Source organism: Euprymna scolopes, chromosome 9 (assembly GCF_053919585.1).
Source record: "Euprymna scolopes isolate OS-2025 chromosome 9, ASM5391958v1, whole genome shotgun sequence".
NCBI lineage: Eukaryota > Metazoa > Mollusca > Cephalopoda > Sepiida > Sepiolidae > Euprymna > Euprymna scolopes.
The window spans coordinates 10,684,476-10,707,723 of NC_136490.1; the positions used below are offsets into that span (position 1 = coordinate 10,684,476).

At 32.6% G+C, this 23,248-nt stretch overlaps 1 protein-coding gene across 16 annotated transcripts in view; it reads left to right on the plus strand.

Moving 5' to 3' along the window:
* The window catches only part of LOC145284430 (lachesin-like), a 1,332,212-nt gene that overhangs the window by 1,292,453 nt on the left and 16,511 nt on the right, over window positions 1-23,248 (plus strand). For all 16 annotated transcript variants that reach the window (XM_080133226.1, XM_080133240.1, XM_080133228.1 and 13 more), the window contains one exon: window positions 15,956-16,243. In XM_080133226.1, the coding sequence (XP_079989352.1) occupies window positions 15,956-16,243 (288 nt within the window). The remainder of the gene's footprint in view (window positions 1-15,955; window positions 16,244-23,248) is intronic.

Sequence of the window (23,248 nt, forward strand, 5' to 3'; positions counted from 1 at the left end):
TGTGTACCCAATACTTACACGTATGACAAAAGATTTAATTGCACACTATGCAATGCTTGGTAATGATACTTCTTATAATAAACTATTTACTTGAAATTTATAGGCAACATTAACCTTAGGTGAGTTGAACAGGCTTCTCTCAAAGGAGGAAATGTCTAGGGAATATCAAATTCACAAGCGGTCTCCAGTTGCATGAGTATCCTGCTTAGGAGAGATTATGACGTTATGTTTTGCAGTTCTCGCAAGAATGCGTTAATGTCCTTCTACGTGCAGCACCTGGTGTTACTAAATGGTCACCTATCTGTTGCTTAAGTTGGGTGATTTAACAAAGATCTGTGTCAACATGATTATGCTGTGTATAAATAAATATTATAAAAAATGAATGGTAACATTTTTATCATAAATAACTCTGCTTTATAACCTTCCATTTCTCTTCCCCCACGTCTTTTTCTTTTGTTCCTCTTTTTCTCTTTTGCCCCCTCCTTTTCTCTTTCCCTCGTCTTTTTCTTTTGTTTCTCTTTTTCTCTTTTGCTCCCTCCTTGTCTCTTTTGCTCCTTCCTTGTCTCTTTTGCCCCCATCTTCTCTTTTGCCCCCTCTCATTCCCTTTACCCCCTCTCATTCCCTTTACCCCTTCTATTTCTCTCTACTCATTCATTTCTTTTTCCTCCTCTATCTCTTTATTCCTCTTTCCTATTTCTCACATCTTTCTCTTATCTTTCCATCTCGCCCCCCCCCCGCATTCACTTTTGCTTTATCCTTTTTTATCTCATCTTTTTATCATCTCATGTCCATGCTGACAAGAAAGATCCTTTGTAGTTGTCACATATAAATTACATTAATTCTTTTGTCTTTTTCACTGAATTAATGAAGGAGTTCGTGGTTGGCTTATTCAAATTAGAATATTTTAATTTTCGCCAGAGGAACCACTAACACGAGGGACAAATGCCAAAAGAACGCTGACCCAAAGGGAGATCTCCAACTACCTTTGTTGGCAGACAACATAAAATGTGAGACATCCTTCCATTAAGAGCTCAAAGCAATACAATCGTGCGGAGAACGAATAAGTTGCGTAATTGATTTCGCAACTTGCCAGTCTGTCACTGTTATTACCAGCCATTCCTGTGTTCTCCTCAGCCAACCTTTCCCACTGATGCAGCAAACCAGACGTTGTCTCTTTGAACAATAAGAAAAGTAGCCTTCTCAAAAGTTCATATTTCACTGCAGCCAAGGAATACCTTTCTTTCAATCCTAATTTGTTTCTGAGCGTCTTCATTATTATAGCAAAATTAGGAAACTGAAATATTGAATTTCAAGCGAATACAAATGGTATCTATCGAAATGGCATGTCATAGTAATGAACATATCCAAAAATAACGAAAAACGAGGAGATAGAAAATTAATTATTAAAGAAAATAGTTTTCGAAGAAATTGGCAATTTTAACTAACATAAACAACTAAAGAGCGATTATATTAGCAAGCGAGGTAATTCATTTGAAAACTGTCAAAAACTTAAGTCAATTTCGGAGAAGTTTTTTAAATGGACTTGCATACACTGAATCAGCAGGATTTTTTCTAATAAAAAATTCCAAACAAACCAAAAAAAACGCAGATTATGAGTTATACGTTATGTTCATTTTGTTATTTATTACCTGTTTCGATTTTAATAAAACCTTCTTTGTTATCATTACAAAGTATGAGTTATTTCCCTTGTTTGCGTCACACGTGACAAAACAAATATGGCCCAACTTTTTTTGATAATGGAAATATGTGTTTTATGTAATGTTGCAGAAATATTTAACTAATTATGACATTGCAGTTAGGTAGATATCTTTCAAATATTTAACTAATTATGACATGGCAGTTAGGTAGATATCTTTCAAATATTTAACTAATTATGACATTGCAGTTAGGTAGATATCTTTCAAATATTTAACTAATTATGACATGACAGTTAGGTAGATATCTTTCAAATATTTAACTAATTATGACATGCCAGTTAGGTAGATATCTTTCAAATATTTAACTAATTATGACATTGCAGTTAGGTAGATATCTTTCAAATATTTAACTAATTATGACATGGCAGTTAGGTAGATATCTTTCAAATATTTAACTAATTATGACATGGCAGTTAGGTAGATATCTTTCAAATATTTAACTAATTATGACATTGCAGTTAGGTAGATATCTTTCAAATATTTAACTAATTATGACATTGCAGTTAGGTAGATATCTTTCAAATATTTAACTAATTATGACATTGCAGTTAGGTAGATATCTTTCAAATATTTAACTAATTATGACATTGCAGTTAGGTAGATATCTTTCAAATATTTAACTAATTATGACATTGCAGTTAGGTAGATATCTTTCAAATATTTAACTAATTATGACATTGCAGTTAGGTAGATATCTTTCAAATATTTAACTAATTATGACATTGCAGTTAGGTAGATATCTTTCAAATATTTAACTAATTATGACATGGCAGTTAGGTAGATATCTTTCAAATATTTAACTAATTATGACATTGCAGTTAGGTAGATATCTTTCAAATATTTAACTAATTATGACATTGCAGTTAGGTAGATATCTTTCAAATATTTAACTAATTATGACATTGCAGTTAGGTAGATATCTTTCAAATATTTAACTAATTATGACATTGCAGTTAGGTAGATATCTTTCAAATGTTTAACTAATTATGACATGACAGTTAGGTAGATATCTTTCAAATATTTAACTAATTATGACATGGCAGTTAGGTAGATATCTTTCAAATATTTAACTAATTATGACATGACAGTTAGGTAGATATCTTTCAAATATTTAACTAATTATGACATTGCAGTTAGGTAGATATCTTTCAAATATTTAACTAATTATGACATGACAGTTAGGTAGATATCTTTCAAATATTTAACTAATTATTACATGGCAGTTAGGTAGATATCTTTCAAATATTTAACTAATTATGACATTGCAGTTAGGTAGATATCTTTCAAATATTTAACTAATTATGACATGGCAGTTAGGTAGATATCTTTCAAATATTTAACTAATTATGACATGGCAGTTAGGTAGATATCTTTCAAATATTTAACTAATTATGACATGGCAGTTAGGTAGATATCTTTCAAATATTTAACTAATTATGACATGGCAGTTAGGTAGATATCTTTAAAATATTTAACTAATTATGACATGGCAGTTAGGTAGATATCTTTCAAATATTTAACTAATTATGACATGGCAGTTAGGTAGATATCTTTCAAATATTTAACTAATTATGACATTGCAGTTAGGTAGATATCTTTCAAATATTTAACTAATTATGACATGGCAGTTAGGTAGATATCTTTCAAATATTTAACTAATTATGACATGACAGTTAGGTAGATATCTTTCAAATATTTAACTAATTATGACATGGCAGTTAGGTAGATATCTTTCAAATATTTAACTAATTATGACATGGCAGTTAGGTAGATATCTTTCAAATATTTAACTAATTATGACATGGCAGTTAGGTAGATATCTTTCAAATATTTAACTAATTATGACATGCCAGTTAGGTAGATATCTTTCAAATATTTAACTAATTATGACATGACAGTTAGGTAGATATCTTTCAAATATTTAACTAATTATGACATGCCAGTTAGGTAGATATCTTTCAAATATTTAACTAATTATGACATGACAGTTAGGTAGATATCTTTCAAATATTTAACTAATTATGACATGGCAGTTAGGTAGATATCTTTCAAATATTTAACTAATTATGACATGCCAGTTAGGTAGATATCTTTCAAATATTTAACTAATCATGACATGCCAGTTAGGTAGATATCTTTCAAATATTTAACTAATTATGACATGCCAGTTAGGTAGATATCTTTCAAATATTTAACTAATCATGACATGCCAGTTAGGTAGATATCTTTCAAATATTTAACTAATTATGACATGCCAGTTAGGTAGATATCTTTCAAATATTTAACTAATTATGACATGCCAGTTAGGTAGATATCTTTCAAATATTTAACTAATTATGACATGCCATTTAGGTAGATATCTTTCAAATATTTAACTAATTATGACATGACAGTTAGGTAGATATCTTTCAAATATTTAACTAATTATGACATGGCAGTTAGCTAGATATCTTTCAAATATTTAACTAATCATGACATGGCAGTTAGGTAGATATCTTTCAAATATTTAACTAATTATGACATGACAGTTAGGTAGATATCTTTCAAATATTTAACTAATTATGACATGGCAGTTAGGTAGATATCTTTCAAATATTTAACTAATTATGACATGCCAGTTAGGTAGATATCTTTCAAATATTTAACTAATTATGACATGCCAGTTAGGTAGATATCTTTCAAATATTTAACTAATTATGACATGACAGTTAGGTAGATATCTTTCAAATATTTAACTAATTATGACATGGCAGTTAGGTAGATATCTTTCAAATATTTAACTAATTATGACATGGCAGTTAGGTAGATATCTTTCAAATATTTAACTAATTATGACATGGCAGTTAGGTAGATATCTTTCAAATATTTAACTAATTATGACATGACAGTTAGGTAGATATCTTTCAAATATTTAACTAATTATGACATGCCAGTTAGGTAGATATCTTTCAAATATTTAACTAATTATGACATGCCAGTTAGGTAGATATCTTTCAAATATTTAACTAATTATGACATGGCAGTTAGGTAGATATCTTTCAAATATTTAACTAATTATGACATGGCAGTTAGGTAGATATCTTTCAAATATTTAACTAATTATGACATGGCAGTTAGGTAGATATCTTTCAAATATTTAACTAATTATGACATGACAGTTAGGTAGATATCTTTCAAATATTTAACTAATTATGACATGGCAGTTAGGTAGATATCTTTCAAATATTTAACTAATTATGACATGCCAGTTAGGTAGATATCTTTCAAATATTTAACTAATCATGACATGCCAGTTAGGTAGATATCTTTCAAATATTTAACTAATTATGACATGCCAGTTAGGTAGATATCTTTCAAATATTTAACTAATCATGACATGCCAGTTAGGTAGATATCTTTCAAATATTTAACTAATTATGACATGCCAGTTAGGTAGATATCTTTCAAATATTTAACTAATTATGACATGCCAGTTAGGTAGATATCTTTCAAATATTTAACTAATTATGACATGCCAGTTAGGTAGATATCTTTCAAATATTTAACTAATCATGACATGCCAGTTAGGTAGATATCTTTCAAATATTTAACTAATTATGACATGCCAGTTAGGTAGATATCTTTCAAATATTTAACTAATTATGACATGCCAGTTAGGTAGATATCTTTCAAATTGACAAAAAAAAAAAAAAGTAAGTAGCTATCAATTTTTTTTTTTTTAAATGAAAACTCAACTTTTCGGCTATTGGATTTCTGTACAATAATGAAGTACGTTTGTTTCTTTCCTTGCACCACCAACACTCGGACCCCTGTTTTGCCACAGTTGAAATGAATTGTTCACTAAGTTAATATGTTATTAGGTGTGACTTGTTGCTTCCCTGTGATTTTTTTACCAGTGCTTTAATGGGATGTGTTCTTAGAAAAAATTGTTATTCTGGCACTCCCTGACAAGTAGCAAAGTGCTACACCTTCACTGTAGTGGCCACCAACACTCGGACTCCTGTAATGGCCACTTCTATTCTAATAGTTTCTTCCATAAAACTGCTAGACCTTGGAATTCCTTCCTAGTATCCTGCCTCTGACTATATTCGAATTCAGAAATTTAAGCGTGAAGTGAACGGATATCTCACTGCTTAAACATCTTCACCTTGGAACTTGGTCCGTCAGCATTTTTCCAATTTTGCAATTTTCTTGTTGATTGTGGTATGATGCTAGTTCTGTGTAATTCTACAGGGAAGTTTACATGGAACATAAACTGGAATGGATACATTGAGAGCATTGCCTAGGCTGCTGCAAAGAAGGTGGGCTCTCTCTACCGTGCTAGAAAACTACTTGCGCCTGAAAGTATCCTGTACCTCTATAAGGCCACCATTCGCCCATGTATGGAGTATTGTTGTCACATTTGGGCTGGTGCATCTGCTGCTTGTCTCTCACTCCTGGACAGGGTTCAAAAGAGAGCCGCCAACCTGATAGGTCCTGAACTGTCATCTAGGCTTCAGCTTTTGTCCCATCGATGAAATGTTGCATCCCTCTTCCTGTTCTATGAATACTTTAGTGGTGAATGCTCTGATGAACTACAAGCACTTGTACCTCCCCGACGTGACTACCCCAGACAAACCCGATAAGCAACTAAGTCCCACCGCTTTGCAGTAGAGATGCCTAGGTGTAAGAAAGCCTTTTACTCCAATAGTTTCTTCCCCAGAATTGCTACACTTTGGAACTCCCTTCCGGGATTTTGCTTTCCCAACTGTACTGATACAGAAGTTCAAGTGTAATGTGAACAAACATCTTGCTACTCCTCTCCCTTCATAATGCCCCTACAACTTATGTCCCCGATAGTAGCCCCCTACTTCAAAGTGGCACTGTGCCTTTTTTGGGGTGAAAATTGATTAAAAAAAGGAAAAAAATTTTTTTAATTCTATAAGGCCTATCTTCCCTAGCTTTGCTTTCTTTCTTTGAGAAGGGGTTTATTGCTAATCATCTGAGGCCGCCCCACCAGGAAATATCAGCGGACTTGCCAGGCAGTTTTTACTTGGCAGAATTCTCCCCCCCCCCAGGATGGTTGGCTCCTCAATCCCACTTTCCGATCCTTAGATGATATTTTTCACCATGGGAGCGAGAGATAAGTACCAATCTTTCTGCTTAACTCCCTACTTAGAATTTCTCTGTAGACATGGGCCATAAATCACAGTACCCTCTTATATCTCCATGGCAATTTGCCTTGTTTGGGGTGAATATCAGTAAAAAAAAAATTGAAGACTTCTTGTATCATATGCTCTCTCTCTCTCTCTCTCTCTCTATATATATATATATATATATATATATGTTCTGTCTGTATAATGAGTCGACCTGGTTCACCGTTCGACAATAAATGCGGATTCACCTTTGTTTCTATAGTTTTTCTTCATCTTCTCTCCTGGCTGTGTCATTGTCTCTCACACTTGCACATGCCGAAGAGATGTGCATGGGTTTACTATTATAAAAATAAAATCAAACAAAACAAAACTCCAACACATTCTGCAAATACTAGTTGCACTCTGAGAGTGGTTATGACACCGTTGACCCTCTGGATACTAAGGTCCACATCTACATAGTTTGTCGAAGCCTCTTTGTCGTCGGTTGACATCAGATCATCTTTATCTGCTCAGAGCAATCTATTTTGTCAAACTCAAAACTGTCGTCCACTGTCGCAAACCCAAGACTGTCTATAAATTGTTCCTAACTGTTGTAAATTGTCATAAAACTCCTTGCCTCTCCTAAAACTAACTTTAAAATATATTAATCATTTTTTTTTTTTTTACAAAGGGATATCACATGTTACAATATTTTTGATATGTACTGGGGTATGGTTTTTGGAAGTTGAGAGATTCTATTTATAAATGCTAAAGATAGGAACTGACAAAACAAATTGAACCACAATCTGCTATCAACCAATCAGAAATCAGAATTGCTTCATAAAAATTTAATCTTTTAGCATTTCAGCACACAATTTTTTTCGTGTCAACACAAGAAAGGTCATTTGCTCTTTGGCTGCAAAATTATAAAGTCCAGAACAACTATGCAGAACAGCTACACTGAAAATTCTTCATCTCTAGGACTTATATAGAATAGCTATCCATCAGAAAATCTTCTGAAATTAAACATGATTTCCAATTCTAGATATAAAGACCGGGAGGCCACTCGAGGATAAGGGTTAATGTGTATATTGTAGTCATTTGGATAGTTGCATAATATTGGTTTGTAGAAGGAAGTTGGTATAATTCGATTATTTACGAGGAAGATTGAAATAGAACTTGTTTACATTGGACTTGAAGATAATGATATCATAGTCAGCTTGAAAGCAGACTAGCGAAACAGAGTTCATTAGTCGGGCAGTTCTAGGAAAGAATCTTTGTTCAAGGATAAATTACTGACACAACTTGATTAACAATCCTATTTTAACTTTCGTTTGTGTTCGTCTGTAAACAACTTCCTCTACTTATTTTTTCTGATGAAAAGTTTAGTTCATCTTTTATGTTATATTCTCTTTCGCGTCTATTGGGAGTGAAAAACGTCGATAATATCCCATGTAAATTTCCAAAAGTGATAGAGGATTAAGCAGTTACCGGTTTTCCCAGGATTCTTGCTATTAAACTAATTAATAAAATATAATCTCACTGCAGATATCTCTGAGCTGTTTTGATATTTCGCTTTTATATTCTACTCTTTGATGGAAGTTTCCTTTTCTTGCACTCGAAAACACCTTTTATTATTTCCAGTCGTGTTAAACAATTTCAATTTTTCATTTTTACTTCGGCTTTAATTCGTGTCTCTTGTTAAATCCAAGCCGCACATGATGATGAGAACAGTGGAATTCTCCGCTTTTAACCCATGTCCTTGGACTTTTGTCCCCCCCCTCCTTTAAATCTGCCATCGACAGAAGCTTTCACATTAATGGAATGTCAGCAACGATTTCGCTTATTACCATTCTGTCTTTCGATTCCATTACATATCCAAAATTATGCTTTGCTCAAACTCTCCTCTGCATATTTACTCGAAGATTCAGCTTCCTCTACTTACAGTGAATTATTGACATTTTAATATTCACACATTTTGTAAAGTCAATATTAATTAAAATAAAAGCATTCAAATGTATACACCCGTTGTAATTTATATTTTGGGTAGTATGGCTGAAATTGCTTTGTCAGAATTTTGGAAACGAAGATATATATATATATATATATATATATATATATATATGCTAGTAGATGGCTTGATGTTGCCCGGTCGTAAAATATGCTTATATATGATATATTAATTTACCCATATTTCAAAGTTATCATAAAACCAATTCTCTATTGATTATTTTGTTATACCCAATATATGGTAGTGACTTCATTTTTTTTTAAAAATATGATTTGGGTGCCATCAGCTAGAATTGAAACCAAAACAATTATCTCTCTAGCGCTATTCCCCACCATCTGATGTAATGACACATTCATATCAAAATAAACACAAATGTATATTTCCACATGCATAGAGCATGCACATTATGTTGAATTTTGCTGTTTCAATTTTTCTGACTAAAAGCCAATTTAATTTTGTTCAGCAGGTCCGAAAATTCAATATATCAAGTTTAAAGTCTGCAGACAAAAAAAAAATAACAGTAGTTTGGTAGAAAGCGTTTCACAGACACTTTTATAATAAACGAGCAAATGTATCCAGCGTTGTCCGGTATTAAACATAAAATCCTTATAAAAAATGAAGTAAAAAAGACAAAAAGAAACCGAGTTTTGTTTTTTCTAAGCAGTTCACTTCTTGTAAGTAAAAAAATAATACTGAAACTGAAATCCAAACCTAAAAACAGTGAGTCTAGTACGATAACCATTAGGCCAGCTTGCCTCGTCTCTCAAAAGTGTTTTCAACCTTACTTATTCTTAACATGAGGAAGCTGTCACGTGAACGATTTGCACATGCACAGTCGTGAAACAGTTAACAAACAGATAAAAATCCGATGATCCTCAAGTATCAATTTTTCAATGCCGACCCCTTAGCAACCCTTTTTTTCTGGCTGAAAATCGATTATAAATTTTACCACATGTCTGAATACCCTAATAAAAAATTTCAAGTCTTTAGATAAAAAAATTCGTTGAGTATATAAGTTGAGAGTTGTCCTCTCTCTTTCTCTCTCACACACACACACACGCACACACTTTTCTAGATATAGTAGCGGGAGTGCTTGGCGATTTAGAGGTGTGTGTTAAGCAAAAAAAAGACAAAAAAAAAAAAACAATTGGTAGCAGGCAGGCTTGAACCCGAACAGTAAAGGAAGAAAAGAATGTGAAAAAAAAAAAAAAAACAAAACAAAAAAAGAGCGATAGAGAGGTAGGATCGAACTCAGAAATGTAGAGTAATTAGTTTTCCTCACTAAGCATTAGGCCAAAGAGGACAGTGAATTCAATGAGTTGGTAATCAAGTTAAGAATCAAAGGAGTCGCCACGCACGCGCAATTTTGTTTTGTTAATTTCATTCATCCAGAGGAAGTTTCACATATGAAGTAATAAGCTTAACGGAATAATCTAAGAATTTAACGCTAACAACAAATCCCTGTACAATTGTTTTTGAAACAATAAAAAATTTTATTGAAATAAAATCTCATCATACTAAATAGAAAATCGAAACATACCAAACTAAAGACTAAAATGTAAACACTTAAATTGCACCATTTCTATACAATATCTAAAACCTGCAAAATTAAGAGAATGTACGAAATCCAGTAGTTTAATTATGTTAATACAAATTCTTTTTTTTTTAATCTGCAAAATCTAATTGTGACCATACCATAAGATCATATCCTTTGAACCTGAAAAATTGTAATTTTGTTTTTCTGCAAGAAGCATTCCTAAACTAATTTTTGTGCCATTTCAAATTCTGAAAACAAGTTATTTAGGAATTTCCACATTCATGAATATGACTTGTTTGGAATTCTTTGAAGATTGCCTTTCAATGACTTTGAGAAGTTTTTGATGATTGTTTTAATGGTCTTGCATGACGTCCATGTGTGAACGAGCAGCCATTTTGCATTTTCTTTTTTTATTTTTATTCTGTTCTATGAAGAACATGGATTTATTTAAAATTGATTTAAATCCACAAATTTAGTTACTGTGATTAGTTTTTTACACTTTACACTGTCGATTCACGTTTATCTTGTAGTAACGTTTTCATCCATGCAGGATAACCAAGCTATATAATTATATAAGACAATTTCATGAGAATACATACGTTATCACACTCCACCCTTGTTTGAAAAGATGGTATTTTTAAAAATTTCATTTGATATTGATGTTCTGTCAAACTCTAATTAAAATATATTTATTTGGCCTTCTAACTAGGATCAAAGTGAAGTCTAGGACCAAAGATATTACGTTTCTAGTTAGTACCACCAGACTTAATGTTAAAACTACCAGTCAGCTCCAGGAAGACACAAAGGACTGCAAAATGAATAGGGCTTAGCTCGTCAGAAACAGAATGCACAACAGCCAGTGGAAAAAACATCAACTACAGACTTAAATCTCAAAGGACCTTGCTCTCCTCCTGGAAAGTATATCATGGACTGATGACAAAACCCACGTCCAACAATTCCTGGACATATCATTTAAGAAAGAATTTAAGAAGGTTAAATCTCGCTAAATAAGAAGAAATAAAAGAAATTGGAAAATCTATAAGCTAAGAACGTGACACTCCATGTCTATCATACATCAATAAGAGCTATTGTCAATAAAAGCAAACGTCAGAATCGCTGCTAAACAAAGGTCTCAATTTCACCACAACTGATCAATAATGTTATGGGATCTAGTTTGCACCGTATCTTAATAGAAGGGAAATATTTTTGAGCTGTCGGTCATTTTAGTTTTAGAAAAAAATGTTGTTCCACACAAAATGACGGTTGATGAATCCAGAGAAACTTGGAATTGTAAAAAGAAGATTTTCTGCTAAATAGCCAATCTGGAGAAGTTTCGAAGAGCAATACACTCTCAAGAGATTCAGTCTGTTTACGGGGTGATTCCGGTTTCTGATTGGTTACTAGCAGAGTGTGACGTCTTTTGATTGGTCAATTCCTATCACTCATATCTATAAATAGAATCTTTCAATTTTTTGTAACCATACCCTCATTTAATTCTTTGGGTGCTGCTTCAGTTGATTAGAGATTTGGGTAGAAAGTAGCAATCAAGAATCCATTCTTGACAATCAGTCCAACAGATGCGCTGCCAGGAACTGTCCCAGTACCTGTCAGACTGAGGTAGGCCGCCTGGGTATTACCTAGGAGGTCCACCTTCCCAAGCCTTGCCACCTGACTTTTGGGTGGGGTAAGTTTATCGATTGCTGTCTGAGGCATCCCGACCATGGAATGCCGACGGGGATGCCCAGGCAATTTGCTTGACCTCCCCACTTTCCTGACATTGTGTCACATGTTGATGAGATGGACAGCAAGTAAATATCTATCCTCATTATAGCAAAAATATTGCAACAATATCAGAAACGCCTACAAAGGTTTTGAGTAGACACCCATCCCCCAAAGCAGAAACTACATTAACTGGCGTATTTAGATATTTCAGTATTTAACTGAGGTGGGACAATATTATCGTGAGCTGTCACAATTTTCCTCTGAGAAAACACATGTACAATCTAAGTTTCTTGGGCAACCATGGGTACATATGGAGAGAATATATAATTTTTTATTCACATGAACAGTGCCTACACATTTGCAAACGTATTTCGAATATTAAGAATAAATAAACAAACCTCTTCAAGCTAGCGAATTATACAGCTACATTGGAGCATAAATAAATCGTGTTAGTTCTGCAGAATTTGGTCCTATGCATGATGCTGACTGAATCATATCTGTAAATATGTAGTTTAATTATGTTTGCATGAATGAAAAAATCACCTAATCTCTCTATTAATAAATTGAGGCGATTTTCCCCTGTATAAAAAGACAGTCAACTTTATTCAATATCGTAAATTTCTATAATATTTTCAAGTCTTAGTAACAGGAGGTAGGGGGGATAACTTACTCAGCGATTATTAATTTATCAACAACGATCGCCATTTGTTCATTTTCAGCCTTTGTGATTCTGAAGGTAAATAATAACAACACTCTTATTCCTCCGCTCGTTATTTTTCAAGAGATTTCATTCAATCAATAACAAAACAAGCATACACTCATTTCATTTCAATTATGGATCAACATTTAAATTATAACAGTTATATTTATTCCAAAAAGAACATAAATTGCATCATATTTTTTAAAATATCTAAACGGTTATATGACGTTTAAAAAATCTCACTGACTCCAACAACGCTTTACACTTTTTAAAATGCCAGCAACTTTTTAGTTCTAGGGTATAACAGTGACATCGTTTTCACAAGTATATTTTCAAATATTGTACTGGTATTTTATTTTCTTCCATTTAATCATCCGAAGAAAGTCTTCAAATATAGACGAAACCTTGATGAACATATAACTTGGTTTGTTCCTTTTTCATCTCTCCATATATATAAGTATAATTATCTCGGTCTATGCTCTATCGTTATTTTCATGGCAAGTGCCCGTCTGAGCTCCACTCTATGGTCGCATCCACCTTGCCAAACTTTCACGAAAAACACTAGTCTAGTTGAAACCACTATCAATAATTTCTCCCATTCTTTTTCTGTACCTAAACCTAAATGTGGATTATATGCGGTCTTCTTTCTCGCCTGGTATCCATAGAATAGAAATATTTTAAATTACTGAAGCAATAGATGGAATTTCCACGAGTCAATTAATTATTAATATTACCAAATTTTAACATCCTAACACAACCCTCCGGAAGCTTTTTCTTTATTTTCATCTGTCAATGCCCGCCCTAAAATTATTGTACCTCTAGATGTGAGAAATCTAGGCAATTGCCTCGTGCGTAGAACTGCAACCAATATGTCCAGATCGTTTCCAACGCAGGATTGTATGTTCCTTTTCACGATGTTACAAACTATTATTAAACAAGAATTATAGTTATTATTCGCAATATATATATATATTTGTTTTTTATTTATTTAGTTATTTATTTATTTATATTAGTTGGCTGTTGGTTGGGGAACAGTAAAGCGATCGTTAATTGAGTGATTCACTGAATTGTCACATGCTTTGCTGATTAAAACGCACAGCTTGAAAAAAAATAAATAAAAAAACTGCTTTTCAACATTTTCACATGATTAGATTTTTCGTTTATGGAATCTGTCAAAAATCTGTCGAATAATTTCTGCCCATTAAGTCAATTGTGCATCGGACGACGAATGAGAAATCTTTCCTCCATTCTTAATAGCAACACATTATCAGACTTAAAGACATTGGCAACATTAAAATTCTTGTAAAACTGCATGAAATGCACTCTTAATTAAAGAGTTATAATTCAAGGGAGATAACTTAACATTCTGTCTTGTTTTTTGTGTGTAATAAATTTAGATGTTAATCCTGCACAATTATATATATATATATATATATATATATATATATATATATATATATATATATATATATATATTTGGTTGCAATTTAATATTATTGCTTTATAAATGCATTTGTTGTGGTTAAATGAAACTCAATCAATTCCACCCTTTTGTAAAATGTTGGTCGTTCGTCCTCTCAGATAAGATTAAAAAAATATTTTCTTCTACAAAGACTGCTTGCATTGAAATCGAATTCGTTAATATGAAAACTCTACAAAATAAAACGGTATTATTTGAACCACTGTTCTGATTCTGAACGTTACGTTCACAACGTTTCGGTCAACGAATCTTTTCAAGTGTATCTTGAACTCTGAAATGTCTTTGTCGAACTCTGGAAGGAATGTCTGTCAAACTGAAATCTGCACGGAATTTTTAATAGAATTCTGTATTGAATCCGCAAGGACCCATTGCATAGGGGATAACGTATTTGGTAAAATTTAGTTGTAAGTTTTATCCTTCTGGATGGGAAAGGTTCAATTTTCGAGCAGCACTCAAAATATAATGGTTGATGAAAACAGGAGAATGCTACTCTTGTGGATTAACTAAACATTTCTGTTCGAAATTCCATGTATATTTCAGAGTTCGACACTATACACCGGAAGTCTGAGATTATAACAAGGTATTGAAAATAACACGTAAGATGAGAGCGGTAGTCTGAAGAATCCAGGTAACATGAATTATAAATCCTCAAAGATTTGGAAAAAAAACAAAAAAAAACGGTAGAATGAACTGCAAAATATGTTTTTAAAAAATTGGTAGATGTTATTGGAATTTCTTTTTAAGATAATCTGGATTATTTGAACTGCATCATCTTGGTCATTATTTTCTATTGATGTAATTTCTGATTTTCTTAAATCAAATCGCTTTGCATATGGGAATCTTCATGCTTAATCCGTGAATTCAGTTTCAAATTCCGTATGGATTCCATAGTTTGGAAACTGATATGTCTTGCCGCTTATGATAAACGCATTACTTTTAATGACGTTTCTGAAGTTTTGAGATGCAGAGGACTGGTTATTCGTATTATTTTGATACATCGGACTACTATTCTCATCTTTAGTGTGATTTTCACAATATTTCGATCAATGTAACCTCCGACCTTCTTCAAGTGTATCTTGTCAGACTCTGAAATGTTTCTTTTGAACTCTGGAATTTGGACGGAATTTCGAACTAAACCCTTTATTTAATTCACAGGGGTAGTAAGCTCTCGTCCATCAGTCATGACTGGATAGAGGCCATGAGTAATTCGCAATTGCATTTTTCGGTCGCCCACACTAAGAATGAGACCATCAACCTTCAGGAAAATATTACTTTTACAATTGATTTTTCCAAGTATATTACCCACTGCACCACGAGTCATTGCTGAAGAAGGTCGGAGGTTACATTGACCGAAATGTTGTGAAAATCACACTCAAGATGAGAAAAGTAGTCTGATGAAACTAAATGACACGAATACTTTTAATGTTTCTAATTATCTTTCCATTGTCTGATTAATTATGCACGTATTTAAAGCAGTTTAAAAAAAAATATTTTTATTTATTTATATATATATATATATATATATATATATTTTAGAAGCATTTTAAAATCCAAGCAAGACGCTATTATCTTGATGCTAGAATTATTGACGTATGTGGAGGTCTGCACTCTTTGAGTGCAGGTGTATTTTCTTTGTCATTAATTTTATTAACGTATGCGTTTGTCTGTTTCAGTCACTCCTGAGATTTACTTGCCAACCAAAAGAATCGGACAAGCCTTAGCTAAAGAGACAATTTTAGAATGTAAAATAACGGCCATGCCACAAGGCGTCACAGTGTGGCGTAAGAATGGCACGGAACTACAAACGGGATGGAAATACCGGGTTGATGCCTATAGTGATGATGATTATACCATCACGTTGAGTTTGCGTATACGTCAGATATCGAAAGAAGATTACGGAGTCTACACATGTGTAGCTTCCAATCGATTAGGAAAGGACGATGAAACTATGATCTTGTATGGTAAGTACAGAAATTTACTTATTACAAGCGGAGGGGGGGGGCTTTGCCCGGACGTAAAATGCACTTAAATATGATATTTTAATTTGTCCAGATTTCGTATATATTATTATATTCGTGATAATTTCAAAAGTTAAAAAAAAGTATTTGGGTACAACCAACTAGAATTGAAATCAAAACTGTAGCATTCAAAGCTGGTGACGTTACCACTGAACCAACGTAATACGCATATGAACTGATTAAAAATTAAAATTAAAGATGAATATACAAAATGTATAACTATTTTTTTTTTTCAATTTTGACCAATTTTGCCCCTTTAAAACCATTTTAACCGGCTAAAAACCTATAAAGGAACAGTCTGTAAAAAAAAAAATCCAATCATTTGAGGCCCCTAGCGCTGCTCTGCGACTTTTAGTTTCAGAGCAGATAGGATTTGAAAATATGAAGACAGACAGACAGTGCTTTTTCTATATTAGATTTCATGAACAGAAAGCATATGAGCATGTGGAAAAATATCAGCAGAAGCTGTAGGATAGCTGGCTTGCCAAAAAAGCACATATGCAGATTATGAAGCGCAAACAAGAAAAAGGAAAAGAAAGGACACTACGTGGTCGAGAAAATAAAAAGTGAGGTTGAAAAAGATGAAGGGGTAAAGTTGAAGACAAGAAATGGTTGTCTACGGTCGGCCTGTAGTGGAGCAGAAAGGAAAACGCGGTCAGGGGACATGTGGGCCCCGCAGTGGCAGAGAGAGAGAGAGAGAGAGAGAGAGAGAGAGAGAGTGAGTGTGTGTGTGTGTGTGTGTGTGTGTGTGTGTGTCTCCTTAAGCTGGTGCCGAGACGGGGAGAAAGAAAAACGGTAATAAACAACTTGTGTTAAAAAAGAAAGAAAAGTCGAATCAGATTAATTTATTTTTGTTTATTTGTTCCTTTCTGACGGTGCCGGACGGCGTGTGGGTCCGAGACGAGTTTGAACTGTAACGAACATGATCGCGCGTAACAGCTACGTTACATATACATATGATGCTATGAGGAGATATAAAATTTTATGTATCGATTTACTTCAAAAGTGCTCAATACGTGAGTAGTATTAAATACCAGTAGAGTATTTAAAAGTGTTTTCAAATATTGTACTGTTATTTTATTTCTTCAAATCAATCATCCCTAGGAAATCTTGAAATAAAGACGAAACATTACGAAACATATAGTTTTGATGTTTCTTTTTCATTTCTGTGTCATGTTGGAATATTATTTTCATAATTTTCATCGCTCGCACACACACATGATGAGAATAATGGAAATAGTATTCCGACGAAATAGAAAAATAAAAGGGAACAAACCGAGTTATGTGTTCATCAATGTTTCGTCTTTATTTCGAGAATTCCTCTGGGTGAATGAAATTAAGAAAACAAAAACACCAGTACACATATTTCAACATTTTTTCAATGAAACATGTGACGCTGTTTTATTTCAGAAACAGAAAAAGACGTTAGAAATTAAAAAAGAAAGAGGGGGTGGGATTGCGTTGTAAAAGAGAGATTTTTCATAACGTCATATAGCCGGTAATATATCTTAAAAAGATATGATGCAGTTAATAATCTTTTGGGGGAACATATGTCCGTTAAAATTCAAATATAGTTGTGTAACTGAAATGAAATGTGTGTGTGTTTTTGTTATGTAATTTATTGATTGAGGTTATATGTATTAATTATTACAAAGAGTGCTTCCATGATGTGAGAGAGTTAACTTTTTTTTTGTATTCAATTCTCACCCCAAACAAGGCACAGTGCCACTTTGAAGTAGGGGGCTACTATCGGGGACATAATTTGCAGGGATATTATGAAGGGAGATGAGTAGCAAGATATCTGTTCACATTACACTGGAACTTCTGCATGTCAGTAGAGCTGGGAAAGCAGAATCCTGGAATGGAGTTCCAAAGTCTAGCAGTTCTGAGGAAGAAACTATTGGAGTAGGAAGCCTTCTTAAACTTAGAGATCTCTACTGTGAAGGGTTGGAATTTAGTTGCTTGTCGGGGGTATTTATATCAAGGAGGTACAAGTGCTTGTACTTCGTCAGAGCATTCACCATTAAAATACTTGTAGAACAGGCAGTGGGATGCAACATTTCGTCGATGGAACAGAGGCTGAAGCCTAGATGACAGTTCAGAACATATCAGGTTGGTGACTCTTTTTTGAACCCTGTCAAGAAGTGAGACAAGTAGCAGATGCACCTGCCCAAATGTGACAACAGTGCTTCATACATGGGCGAATGGTGGCCTTATAGAGGTAAAAGATACTTTCAGGCGAAGGTATTTTTCTAGCACGGTAAAGAGAGCCCACCTTCTTCACAGCAGCCTTGGCAATGCTCTCAATGTATCTATTCCAGTTCATGTTCCCTGTAAACATTAGGCCGAGGAATTTAAAGGAATTACTTTTTCGGTAATGTGTTCTTGGCCATTGCTATTGATGGTTGAGAAGGTTTCTTGTAATTATTAATGGAAAGAAGCTTAGTCTTGGCAGCATTGAATGTGAGCATCCATTTTTGTTCCACTATAGATTTGAGGTCCATCTCTAGTGTGTCTGCCATTTCCTTAGATATGTGTTCATTTGTTTTCCCCTTGTGCCTGCTATAGAGAGTGGTGTCATCAGCAAATACACCCGTCTCCGAAACAATTTTATCAGGGAAGTTTTATGAATATCAGGAATAATAAAGGTCCAAGGATAGACCCCTGAGGTACTCCCACATTTATATCATATTGTTTAGATCGTCGAGGACAACCTGGATTTTTCTCTTAAGAATGATTCAATTATATTGTCTTCTTCCAGTGATACCATATGATCTAATTTTCCTTAGAAGACTATCGTGCCATACCCTGTCAAAAGCCTTAGATATATTGAGGTCTACCGCTCTACCCTCCCCTGTTTTGTCAAATGAACGGTATATACGTTCAGAGATTACAGGTAGGATATCTTCTGTGGAATGGGTTTGCCTAAATCAATATTGTTTGTCGGTCAGGAGTTTAGCAATTGTAAGGTGATGCACTAGAGATTGATTAATAAAAGACTCGAATATTTTAGCAAAAAGCAGGAGAAGTCTAATGGGGCGATAATTTAATGGGTCAATTCTTTCGCAGGAAATCTTGAAAACTGGTACCACAGAAGCAGTTTTCCAGCAGTCAAGAAAGCAAGATTTATTAAGGCATCATTTTGGATAAATTGTTTAGTTACGATAACTGATTAAAATGATCAATCGTTTTTTTTTTTTGTAGCTTAGTTTAGTTTCATATCTATAAACACGTATGATAGTTTATAATTTTGTTGATATTATTTTCATACGTATGTATACATAACTTAGAATTAGTAAATTTACTAATTATCAAGTAGCATATTTTGGTAGAAGATTCATACATTAAATTGTTAGTACGAATAGTTAGGTTTTGTTAGGTTAGTACGAATAGTTAGACTTTGTTTGATTAAAATATAAAGTTAACTGCAGCTTCTCTTCCAATTTTCGGATTTTCACCATGTCAAATCACATTTTAATTCCTTTTGACGGATTGATTGTTGCTATTTCTTCTAATGAGTTAAGGGCATAATTGATTCGCTAATTGATATAATAATTAAGTGATTGATTTTGCGCTACGAAACAGATACTGTCAAGAATGGTATAAATCAACTGATTTAAAGGAATAAATTATAAGATGGTCAACATAATGAATTTTGGAATAGAAATTTGTGTCATTTATTCTATATATTGCTATGTAATCACATTGAGCTTCTTATATAAGGATTGGATAATAATGAGACTATATATTTCTACAGAAATATATATATATATATATATATATATATATATATACACGAGCAAACAGTTAATAAAACATGTTAAAAACACTTTGAAAAAGAGTTAAAAACATATTTAATCTGAAAAGGAAACACTAGATAACACTTATCAAGTGTTTCCTTTTCAGATTGTTTTTAACTCATTTTTCAAAGTGTATTTTTAACATGTTTTATTAACTGTTTGCTCGTATTATAAGCTCTATCTCCTATTTGGTTCTATCGAGTTTTTACATCTGGCGGAGATAACTTTATAAATATTAATTCTTTAATATTAATAACTTTAATTTTACCATCTTGGATCATTTTGGTAAATTTAATTGTAATTTTTATTATATATATATATATATATATATATATTGGTAGCCAAATTGAATATTGAAATGCTCATATCTTTGGTTCTATGAAATCTGCAGTCTTTTTGAAGATTATAATACTATTTTATGATTAAAATTTTATGACAGTTGGTAAAAAAGAACTTATTTTTTTAAATCAATAACATATGTCCACATTTGTCTACATTTTTATATATAGTCCCCTGACAGGCCAGCTTCAGTTTTGCTGCTTCGGTTATCTCCCTTGTGACCTTGCAAGGCCACTAATATTACACACATATTATGCGTTTCCATGAATACTTTTGTCGTCGTTATTGTAGAAAATAATGAACAAATATGTCAATTACAAATCACCGTAACTTAGTTTTGTTAAATAAATCATTCCACTTTGATTAACTGTTTATTTTAGAAGTATGATTATATATATATATATATATATATATATATATATATGTGTAGTATGATGTGTGTGTATATATATATCTCGATGCCTCCGTTCAGTTTCGAAAGACAAAGGATACCTCCTGTAGGGAGAGCTACTCGTGTGAGGTAGGTGTTGTGCAATCTCCAACCACACCTCTCCTGAATTTGCACTGGTTGAGTCCAGTGGTAAGGAGAAGTCCAGGACGACTGGAAACAATGCCGAGATAAGCGGAGAACACATACACCACCTAAAAGTCCCAAATGGTCACCCATTTAGTATTAACCAAGTTTAATGTTGTTTAACTTCGGTGATCCAGCAGAAACCGGTGTGTCAACGTGATTATGCCGTAATGGTGTGTAGGGTATATATATATATATATATATATATATATATATATAAACTTCTAAATGATGTCCAATAAAACTATAGGGATTAAATAAACAAAATGATGAGTTACATTAATTTGTTATTTACTTGTTTTTTTTTGTTTAATTGTTATTTTTATACACCTATGTTTATATCCCTAAAAAATTGAAATTTTGTTCGCTCTGACATTGATATTAAAAGCCCAATTTCTCCATTTAAAAGTTATTTAAATGAACTTCTTCATATACTCAGCCATGGATATATGAGCGACTACATGGAGATTAACTAATTTGCATATTGCTTTGAAAAACAGGACTTAATTATTTATTCATTTGTTATGATTATTTATTAGATGATTGGCTCTATTTCACTATTAGGCTGAATTCTATTTATGCATAGTTTCTATATTCTGCATAATTGCATGGAATTTAAGATGAAAACCTTCTAGCATGTTAATTTATTTTTAAGTTACAACGAAACGTTTTTCTTTTTAATTCATTCATAAAACGAGAAGTTTTAAAAATTAAATTAACTGCTTTTACTGAAAGTTGCAACTACAGGAAGTGATATTTTGTCATCTCCGTAACCCCATAGTAAAATCAGTTTTCTTATGATTTTGTTTTTGCTGGCGATGATACCAGACGCAATACATTACTCTCTAATTCAGAGATCCCAACCGGGAGATCTCTTTAGGATTTTAACCGTCTCTTTAAGTACAACAACTATTTAATCAATGATGTATTCTCCATTCGTGTTCACAAGTTTTTCAACATTCAACAAAATTTTAAATATCATTTTCGGTAGAAATCATTTAATTCTGACTTGAAACCAAATAAATAAAAGATAAATAAATTTTCAAAACGCAGTATATTAACAAAACCGGCAACAACTTAGTTTCCAACCTAATATTTTGCACTTTGTTCACTGCGTATAATCGCTGGTTATTTTTAAAAATTCTCATGAGCTTGGTAGCTTCTATGATTATTGGAATGATAGTGATCTTCCTTAGATTACAATTTCTTTTCATAAAACCTTGGTATTTTCCTTTTTTAGGTCTATTTAAGCCAACATCATTAAGGACACTGACTTCAATTAGGGTTTCCACTTTCTCCTTATCACATATCACTATGTCAGGGTTAACAACTGTATTTTAAGTGTGAAACTATAAATTTCATAGTGGATTGTGTGTGACTTCTTTTCAACAATGTCTGCGATATAATTCTTAAATGTCTTCCCTGTACCAGCTGTAGAAAAAAAAAATGAATGTTCAATGTAGCAGTAAGTCTTGTGAATATATACTAAAAAACTGTTTTTAATTGCAAGGCCAACATTGGTGAAAAGCTGCACCGTCGATCGATAGTCAGTCAACTAGTAAACGCAACACAAAATAAATGTCAAATTTTATTTTATTTTTGTCATCTTCAAATCTTCAAAAGAGAAACTTAGAAAGGAAAAACGAAAATTATTTACAACCGAGAATTATTCTTCTCCCTTTCAAAAAAAAAAAAAATAAAAAAAATTAAAAAAAACAACTTTTCTTTTACTGTCTTGAGAAGTGTTGCAGAAATACTGTTTGAGTTGTTAACTAAAAAAAGAAGCAATAAATGGAAATGTTTTTTTTTAATCGAAAAGCAAATCAAATCCTTTTCTTAACCAAAGGCAGCGAATCAAGAAAAACGTATTCGATTCGTCGTTTTTTTTTTTTTTTTTAAAACTTTTTTCTCATTCTGTTAACTATTTAGGAGAAAGAAATAGAAAAAAAAAATAGAATTAACAGAATTATACATATAAAAACAAATCGTCCAGTAAATATATGTGCAAGTCTGACTCTTCCACGGCACGAATATATAAATAATAATAGTCACTAATGAATCTATTCATTTTCTTTTTTAATTTTATTTAAACATAAAAAAATAAAATCTCGGTTTACACAAAGTAGTTCCATAAGTTTATGATAACCTTTATCAACAATTTGCTTTATATATATAATATAAAGCTGAATGTCTGTGGGTGTGTGTCTGTTTGTGTCTGGTCACGAAAAGGCTCCT